Below are 10,109 nucleotides of genomic sequence, written 5' to 3'. Positions count from 1 at the left end.
AATGTTCATGTTACAAAGTCTTTGTATCATGGAAAACAAATAGTTATTCAAAGCCAACAATTGTGGTCCACTATGTACTCCTCAGTGATGATACATAAGTAAAAATGACAGAGAAACACACTGTCCAGCAAGAATTTGCTATTAAGGCCACAAAAATAACCAAACCAAACAAACAAACAAACAAACAAACAAAAAAAAAAAAAAAAAAAAAAAAAAAAAAAAACAACACCCCAAAACCTGTAATGTTCATTGCATTAAGAAATTCTGAAATCTACCAGTTTTCACTCTTACTTTTTGCCCTGCCACTCCATCAACTTCATCTGATGATGCCTGAGGTCTGCAATAAGTAGTGGGATGAAAACAGCTGTAATAAACAACAAGAAAAATAATACCTAACACCAGACTCAAAATAGTTAAGATGCTTACAATTGTAAAACATATTTCTTTGATAATGAAAGGTTTCCAGAACATATATACAAACAAAATACCTAGAGTCACTACAGTGTGAGTAGCATAATAAATAGAAATGCAAACTTTTGTTCTTCTCCCCTTTATGTTAAAAAATGAAAAAATTAAAATGATTCCAACTACAGTTCTGTACAGATATTCCATCTTTTTAGACTTGCAAAATGTTGTATGTTGTTTCAAAGTCCAAGTGAAGCCACAAATCCAAAGAAATATCAGCAGAATTACAGAAATTCTGACACTGAGTAGAGTAATCAACGAAATACTGAGTATCCAAGAAGTGATGGTAAGCAATTTATAGAAGAGATACATAAACTTGGAAAGCACATGAAATTCATCTTTTTCAGGCAGAGATTTTCTTAGTGATATCTGATAATCAACCATTGATAAGGAGATACCACAAAAAGACATCATAATGGCAGCATCTAAACGAAACACAAGAAAAAAATGTTACATCAAAGAAAAAGATACACTATTTTATATTATGATTGCTGAATGAAAGTTTAGAAAATGTCATGCTTTCCTAACACTTTCTTTAACCCAGTTTTGTATTTACTCTCTGCTCCAAAGCAAGTCACCCTAATTTTAAGGCTCACTTTAGTTATTTCAATTTAGGCATCTGATGCTGTTTGGTACTCTTATGTTATCCTGCCCAGCCCCTGGTCCTTACTGGCCTTGTCTAAGCTGCATGTCATATCTGCCATCTCCATACACAGGTGATTTAGAAACTCCCAAAACATTGCAAATAGACCATAAAAATTTAAGTTTCAGCAACCAATATGTGTGAGTCTGCTGTGTCTAGAATGCAGAAATCTATAACTAACACTTGATCTTTCACATGGTCATATCCAAGGTGAGATTTGCCTGATCCATTTCCCTGAGTAAATTTTGACTCCATGGACTTTGAAGGAATACTAAACATCAATGCAGGTATCCCCATTTGTTTAGATAAATTCCAACCCTGAATAAGTCAATGTCCTGCCAATAATTCTGCTCATTTTAGAGCTGGAAATGGTACAGCTGCTGTCTTACTTCTGATAGTTGAACCAGTATCTCTTCACCATGTTGCATTCTACAATACTGACATATCCTTAGAATTAGTTTTGACTCTGCCCCTCACCTGTAACACGGGTGACGGTAGTGGCAGCTCGCAGAGATGCTTTAATTATGTTACTGACTTCCAAATGCCTAGCTAGCAGTTTTAAAAGAATCTGTAATCAAAACCACACATAACAAACTGCTCTGCAAATTACATGCTAATTGTATTCAAGAGCTTATTTTTCAAGAGATGCATTATTATGGTTTTATTAGCTATTATGACTTTTATATTTCTGATGCACAGTATTTATATATGACTTCTCATTTTTATAGTGAAAACTTCCTTCTCATTGATTTAACAGAATGGACCATCTACTAGACAGAAATTCTAATTAATGTGGAAAGCATGTTTTCCAAGGTATGTTTAAAATGTTATCCAGTCATAAGTTATATTTCTAGGTAAGATACTCAACTTGCAACAGAAGGAAAAAGACAGACTTACATTGATAGAAATGAGTTTTGCCATGTTCCATGAGGATGTAAATCTGAAGAAAAAGTTGTGGTGTGGTCTCAAGAAAAGTCTTGAACACCCTGAGCATGTTAATATCAGTCACTGCATCAATAGCTTGTTTTTGAATGAAGTTGGAAGGGTCTGCTTCTGATGCACCTCTGCTACTTGATTGTTTAAATGCAGCTTGGCAGCCGTATTTCAAAGCAAACCAATACCTATTTTAAAAAGGACACTTGATTAGACAGCGCTTTTTAGAAAAACAACTCAATAAAATGATACAGCCTTACAACTTTTTCCATCTTCTTATCAGATAAAATTTTGTCTGATATCTGTCTGGTATCAGGGATATCAGAGAATCGTTTAAGCCCAGCAATACCATGCAATAAGAAAATTAATAAAACAGAATGAGACTTGTCATTAGTTTAAATAAAGACTACAAGCTTAATTTTGTTAGTTTCTTATTTCTTTAAATTACTGCCTTTCTGAAAATTCACTTAGCATCTCTCCTCAATCTCTCTTTGAGACACTCATTCACTTTCTTTGCATCCTTTTCAGGGTATTAATGAATATCCAGCTGTGAACTTCCACATCTATGTAAGTAGAATATAGATCCATAAGCCCCAAGGATAGTACCTGATGAATTGCAAACATAAAACACACTTTTAAGAACACCTACTACATTGTTACTTTCTAAATAATCAGGAAGTCTTATATTTCGGAAAATACTGAAATCAAAGTTTTACCTTTTCTTTTCATCTTTGTGCCATAGTCATAGTTTTATATAGGTAACAGTAACAGGCAGATACACTGCCTGTTGATACACTATCAAATGAGGTATTTATTACATACATGATGATGTAGGATAGAGAAATCTAGTCTTGCTATTATAGCAGAGGTCCTGAGATGTGGAGAGATAGGACACAGTGTAGAAAAGCACAAGCATAGGATGATAAGGGATGGCTTGAAAAAAGGGATAGGAATGAAAAAATATCTATGTGATAATTTTAACATTATTATTATTATTATTATTACTATTACTATTATTACTGAAGATTTTTTTAAGCATAGAATTCCTTCTTTTTCTGTAATAAATAGATCTAGATAATAATGATTCTTGGAATCAACTGTTAGAATTTCATTTATACTAACTTCTTGGCTTTATAGGTATATAAATCCATGTGTTTGTCCATAAACAGGATTTTTATCATAGCAACCTTCAGACATCACTTCCAAACCTATTTCTGTCTATTTACTTCCCAGATGTTTTCAGCTTCTAAGATTCTTCTCCAATGAACACGTTTTGATTACAACCAGCAGGCAAGGACAACTTAAGTAGTCTCTTTTACAGAAAACTCACTGTTATTCAGCCAATCTTTCTAGCCTTGCAAACACTACTAGAGCCTTTCCTCATCAAAAGAGAAACGAATTCAATAAATAAATAATGACAGTTTCATCATTCATTTGGATCTATTTTCTTGAGAAACTAAGCAGAACACCACAGGCCAACACTTGGTTCTCTCAGACAGTTGTACAAGACCACTAATACACAAGCTGAGAAAGGCAAGGCCCTGTGCCTTAACTTGCCTCCTATTTACATTCCCTAAGACAGCATCTGAGATAACTTCAAGATTCATGCTGGAGTGCAGCTTTCTAATTCCCTGGCCATCCACAGGATCACACACACCACGGGCCTGATGAAACCTGTGTCTTGCATTTCCTGTATGTAGAGAACAGAGAGCAGCAGATCATCAGCCAGCCAGATCTCACAGGGTCGTCTCCTCCCAATGTAACTCTGGAGCACAGGACTCTTCTCCTTACTAAGGGAGCTAGGAAGAATCCCTGGCTCCTCCAGAGGTTAAAAGTTTAACACCTTTACCACCTTTAAAGACCAAATCCTTTGACCACAGGGAAGGCAGTGTAGGGCTCTCTTCCACAACCACAAGCAAGACAGCCAGGATTGTCAGTTCCTGAGTTAAGGGCATGCTAGAGGATTCATGACTTATTCCCTGGTATGTTAAGGTCTGTTGACCATACAAGTGAGAATTGCAACAATAGGAGTAGGTGTGGAGCAGCTTCGTTACTACTCAAGAGCCTTTCCTTTCATAGACTGCATCCCTGCGACTCAGTCCATGAGCTTGCTCTGGATCCATTATTTACTCCCAAAGGAAACTCATTTTTATTTTTATGGTTTTGTGTATTTATCTTATTGTTCCCTGAACTCATAAGCAAAGAACTGAACTGTTTGGCAAAGCATCTAATGCTTTTTTATGTTTATAAAACAATTAGTATTCCAAAACATCTGGTTCTTGCATCTGAGATGTAAAAATCTGGAAAATTTGCAATGTTTTCAAGAAAAAACAATTGGGTAGACTGATCTGCTAGTTGTCCATGGACTTACCCACCAGACCCTGTGTTTGTCCAAGCAACAAGAAGTGGAAACCATCTGCACAAATTTCAAGCTGCAGAGCTCACGGACGAGATGGCAGGTGATATGCAAGGCAAGAAATGTCCTAAAAGGAATGTTTCAGCTGGATGCATACCTGAAGTCGCTTGTCAGGTTTCAAAGCACATTCCTCCTGAGCACTGTATACTAGGTTTACATACAATAATACCTATATTAGGTATATTAGGTTGTTATAAGATTATATGCTATGTCACTAGTTGTAGTAGTTTTGATTAGTCCACTTCTGACTTGGAACACTTGACAGAATACTTTTTTTTTTTTTAGTAAACTCCAAATACTTCTACTGCCCTTTGATTATGTATTAAGCAGGGTGGCGTTCTCTGAGCTCCACATGCTTATGTCACTTACTGTAAGTTCACTGTGACAATTTTTCATATTTTAAGAGTATTTTGTACTTACACTGTCTTTCTCGTCTGTCCATTTGGCATGTAATATGACCTTTTAGGAAGGGCTCATAGCCAACTTTTAGACCTATTGTTGAAGTACTTTCCTAGCCTAGGGTAAAGTTCAGTCCATACTAAAGGATAGGTCAGGTTTAAATTTTCTCCTTTATCATGCCCACAGCTCAGTTAAACCCTGTGCCTGCTCTGAAACTATTATAGCTATACTCCTCTAATCTACTTTCCTATAATATATCTATTGCTATAGAAGTTCTGTGCTTCAATATTCATAAACTGTAAAAAGTCTTTTTAAAAGGTACTACAACTGTAATAAAAATACATTAATTAAAATTATTGGATTAATTATGTATTTTAGATAGAGGTACATCCTAAATGGAATGTGAAATGGTTATGTCAATAATACAGATAAATGCAGGTTTACCATTTACTTTTTCTCCCTATAAATTCACTAAAGAAAATATGTTTTTCATTATTTCAAGGTAGGTAAGCTACTTGGAAGCCAACAGAGTAAAAAACCCACAATTCCTTTGCAACTGGAATTGTCATATGTGAATGGTAAAGAATTACCAGTGTTTCTAAATATCATTCACTTTGACAGGACAGAAAAAAAAGGGTTTCTGCCTTTGTAGTGTTTCTTTGTAGAGAACACAGATGACAGGGCTCCTATTTGTTGTAAACATGAAAACACAGCTCCATTGTCTCTCTGTTCTTGAGATGTTCCTAGATGTTCATCATCATTTCACAAGTGATGAAGTTTGATCCTGTAAAATTAGGAAGGCTTTGTCTCTGGCTGGGAATTCACAGGGGTGACAGCTATTTTGTTTTGTTGCTTCACAGCCTTCACATGTGACAAGCAAGAGGCCTTGCCAACATTTCCATATCACATGCTTCCCTTCCAATTTCCACTGACTTTGTAAGACAATCCCAGCATTATACTGCACATCCCATCTCATCAAACTACACCGATAAATATTTGGGTGCCATTTAGAAATTCATATAGGCAGGGTGCAAGTGGCCTGGCAATACTGATTGTCCTGTCAAAACTCTGGTCATGAAGTCACAGCTTTCAGCATTGTACAAATCCATATCAAAGGAAAATTGCTCTCTGCTGCATGGTAAATTTCACCTTCTAAGTATCAAAATACTTGGACTAAATCCATGAAACAAATACAACTAAATCAATATTTAGGTCAGTATATTTATATTAAGAAAATGTGATCAAACACATAGAATCACAGAATCATTTAGATTGGAAAAGATCTTTAATATCATTGAGAACAACTACTGCTCTAGCACTATCAAGTCCACTACTAAACCATGTCCCTAAGTGCCACATCTATATGTCTTTTAAGTATCTCCAGAGATGGAGACTCACCCACTTCCTTGGATACCTGTTCCAATGCAGGTACCCAAGGTACCTTTAAAAAGAGCCAACAACGGGTTTAACATCAATTTTTTCTCTGTCTCTTTCACAAATTACGTATCATTTCCTACTTTTCAGTCCATTCACAGTATCTTTTGTGCCCACTATGAAAATCTGATGGCAAAGGGCCAGTTCAGTGTAACACCATAAAATTTTCCTAATATCCAATCCAAACTTTCCCAGTGCAAGCAGGGGCCAAGCTTCTGTCACTTGTTCATTGAGAGAAGAGACTGACCCCCACCTGACAACAGCCTGCTTTCATTTGTAGAGAGCAGTAAGAGTTTGACACAGGGTGTTTGGTGACTTAACCTTAGTGACATCTCCTAGCCAGATGGCCCAACATCCTTGTTATGGTTCAGTCCCACTTGCAGAGCCTCAAACCTGTTATGCCAGGGCACCTGTGAAGGTGGGGTAGGCACACCTGCTGCACTGGGCAGGAACTTGTTGTCATTGCCCCCAGCCTTAAGTCACTGTGCTCAGCCAGGTGAAGAGTGGGCAAGGAATCATCCATCTCATGCATCCTGCCTGCCTGCCTGCTTGTGAGGCAGTCTGGGAAAGGCAGAGTGTGATTCTAGCAGTCTGCATGGGTGTCTCTCTGTCCCTGATACTCCTCAACCTGCTCACCTCCTCCCAGAGCTCTGTCACTAAGCGGAGGAGTTCCTTTTCCAGAGTCACTAAGCAGAGGAGTTCCTTTTTCCACAGGTGTGCTCATTGCTGCCGGCTGGTACTGCTTCAGAACAGGGCCTACCCTGCAGCCATCACCTAGGTTGGCTCTGAATTTTTCTCACTGCCTTTTAGAAATATGTAATGAAATAACCCCAGGTTCAGCAAAGCACTCACATTTACTCTGATGTCTCATGGATCTAGAATTAGTTTTTACAAATATGCAAAATTCTTTTTCTTCTGCTTCTATTCAAAATTGCACGGCATTCTGAGCTCCCTTTAAGCATCAAGAACCACAACAGCAGATACCAGTATCATGACTGCTGCCTATGTGACCTATTCTGACAGCAAAGGTTATGAATTGCTAATGTTTAGTCTCCCACAGGTGTCCTAGGCTGATGAAGTACACTGCTACACATCGGACAGCTCCAAAACTCATATGGTGCCCTAAGGAAATGTCCCATTTCCCCACATTCCATGACAATGTTATTGTCTTAATGTTGTCTATTATGTCACGACTGTTCTCAATTTACAAACATCTGTGTGAGCCATTTAAATGGGTGAGGCTAAATACAATTGTAGTCAGCATAGTTGTAATGTACATATTTAACTTAATTTTGTCTCCTTGCAGAGCACACTATTTCATATAAAATACAATTGCAGGTACACACTCTTTCCAACAAAGAAACTAAAGCCTTCTTAGATAAGAAATATTTTTAATTTTGTTTGCCTCTGATTTTATATATATTGTATGTATGTATATACATCTATATATAGCAACATGATTTGCATATTTATTACTTAGCATTGACAGTGTGTTAGCAAAACCAGACTGATTCCCATTGTTCTGTGCACTGTACAAACCTCCAGTTCCCAAAGGGTACTAGTTTGTAAGCCACCAGTTCCAGTACCTAAAGGGAGCCTAGAAGAAAGCTGAAGAAGGACTTTGTACAAGAGTATGGAGTGATACGACAAGAGGGAATGGCTTCAAACTGAGACAGTAGGCTAAGAAAAGATATCAGGATGAAACTCTTTCCTGTTAGGGTGGTGATGCACAGGTTTCCCAGAAAAACTGTGGATGCCCTATCCCTGGAAGTGTTCAAGGCCATGTTGGATGGGGCTTTGATCAACCTGGTCAAGTAGAAGTTATCTCTACCCATGGCAGGGAGGTTGGAATGAACTGATTTTTAAGGTCCCTTCCAAACCAAAACGTTCTAGGAATCTAAGCCCAAAGAAGGAGCAGGGGGTTTAAAAGGAAATGAAAGGAGGAAGAAGGAAAGAAAGAGGAAAAAATGAAAAAAGATAATTAGATAAGGTTTATTCACATCGTATGATTTCAAGCCTCCAGACTTCACTGACTATATCTTGTGTAATGGCTAGGCCCTCATTTTCCTCTTTGAATGAAGAATATGACTTTCTGCCCCAAATGACCTTCTGGAGAATCTCACCTTAACAAGTGTGACCTGACTCGACAGAGTCTATTTTTATCCATTTACTGCACAGATGAACCTGAGAGACTCATTGTCTAAATTAACTACATAAATTAGATGACTAAGGGAGAGGACAGGAGGGAGTTGTTCCTTGATACACCTAAATAAAATACATACAATAAAAGTATGTAATAATCACAAAGGTACAAGCCCAGATGCCAGCTTGCTGTTACCAGCTTACACTTTACAGTATGCATTACCACACTGCTGAGTTGTGAGGAGTGGCTGAAAGAACTTTGTAACTTATACGTAACATCTTGGAAATTTTCCAAGCATAAGTACTAGCACTGAAGAAAATACCATTTGTGCAATAGAGAACAAGCAATCAAGTTGACAACACTGTCAAAGTAAAGGACAAAACAATGTTTATTAGATAATAAGCCATTCAGAGAATATGGAGCTAATTCTGGGAAAGAAGATTCAAAATTATAGACATTAATGGTAAGAGGTATTCACTGGGAAGAGTATGAGTTCAGGCAAATCCAAGAGTTTTGTGTATTGCTTTAAAGTCAGGGTAATCCACTAAGCAAACAAAGTTTCCTATCACCTTTAAGTCAGTCCCTGAGGGAATACTGCTGCAAATATCCTCAGTAACTATTCAGCTATTCATTTCTCTTCTGAATCTTGGTGAGTTTTCTACATATGGTTAGACACCCAGGTTGAAACATTACTTCTTCAGCTGTCTCAGATGCTTACTGTGCATAACATCACTTTGAAAACTCATATTTATCAGTTATGATAGTAGTATATTTCAAAGCAATAATTTTTATTATGTATGCCTCATCAAATGGCTGATTCATCAAACAGAGTAGGGTTATGAATGATAAAAATCATTACTTACAGTTATATGGAAGAACTACATGTCCATCAAAACCTGACAAAACTTACCACAAAAAGCCATTTGTTCTCAGGGAGCAGTAATTGTTAAGGCCAGAATTGCTTTTGTCCCTGAAGCCATACTAAGCACTTCTTAATAACTGTCCTAAAGCATCATGATTTCTCAATTTAAAATAAATGCTTAAATGTGCTTACCTTATAAAAATTCCACAGTGAAAGAGATGAACTAGAAAAACCAGTTTCAGCTTCCCAGTATCAGTACCTTCCCAGTCGTTTTTAAACCACTCATAACTAAATATCTGAGTTATTATTGATGAAAAACCTCTAAAACAGAGTATCAATATACTCCAGGAATATTGTCCTTGACAGAAATATCTACTAGCTACCCAGAAGTCCACTCCAATATCAACTACATAAATCATCATTCCACCAACTAAAAAAAAGAAATTCTGCTTAGTAAATTTCATCATGTGTGAAACTGCCACTGTTGTCATTCTCTCCTCACTTAATGTAGAGGAATTTAAATGCTTTCCTACAATGGAGTCTTTTTCCTGACAATACCATCTTCTCATATTGCTTCGTACAAAGGAAAGTTGGGTTATCCATTTTTATTATGGCAAAGAGACTTGCATTTTTCCATGCTCTTGATTTAAATATTAAATTAACTTCTAAAATACACATCTATTCTGGAAAAGATAAATGTAAAATGTCTTTTTAATTGATGGAGTCGTTCTTCATTACTGATTCCTAAAAAGAAGAAGAAAAAAGGAAGATTAGCAGTAACAATATCTTCATCATTTAAAATATCCTACAGCAA

The 10,109-nt window shown here is 36.8% G+C and overlaps 1 protein-coding gene across 1 annotated transcript; it reads right to left on the bottom strand.

Moving 5' to 3' along the window:
• Positions 1-246: 246 nt before the first annotated feature.
• XKR9 (XK related 9) lies at positions 247-9,816 on the bottom strand. The gene is made up of 3 exons (XM_041413044.1): positions 9,488-9,816; positions 2,006-2,229; positions 247-890 (listed from the first exon to the last, which is right to left on the bottom strand). Exons 1-3 carry the CDS (start codon positions 9,784-9,786, stop codon positions 247-249), a joined length of 1,167 nt encoding a protein of 388 aa, XP_041268978.1. The 5' UTR covers positions 9,787-9,816.
• Between the last annotated feature and the right edge of the window lie 293 nt (positions 9,817-10,109).

The sequence above is a fragment of the Onychostruthus taczanowskii genome, unplaced genomic scaffold (genome assembly GCF_017590055.1).
Source record: "Onychostruthus taczanowskii isolate IOZ18803 unplaced genomic scaffold, ASM1759005v1 scaffold4, whole genome shotgun sequence".
In the NCBI taxonomy this organism is placed as follows: Eukaryota; Metazoa; Chordata; class Aves; order Passeriformes; family Passeridae; genus Onychostruthus; species Onychostruthus taczanowskii.
Note: the sequence above shows the minus strand (reverse complement) of the source record. Positions and strands in the feature narration are given on the sequence as shown.

What these genes read in the sequence shown, in the direction of transcription:
- XKR9 (XM_041413044.1), bottom strand. Translation starts at nt 9,786, where the DNA reads ATGACAACAGTGGCAGTTTCACACATGATGAAATTTACTAAGCAGAAT. An exon ending in CACTGTGGAATTTTTATAAG is followed by an intron (nt 2,230 to 9,487) that starts GTAAGCACATTT and finishes TTTTTAAAATAG; the next exon opens with GTATTGGTTTGCTTTGAAAT. An exon ending in CAAAACTCATTTCTATCAAT is followed by an intron (nt 891 to 2,005) that starts GTAAGTCTGTCT and finishes TGTTTCGTTTAG; the next exon opens with ATGCTGCCATTATGATGTCT.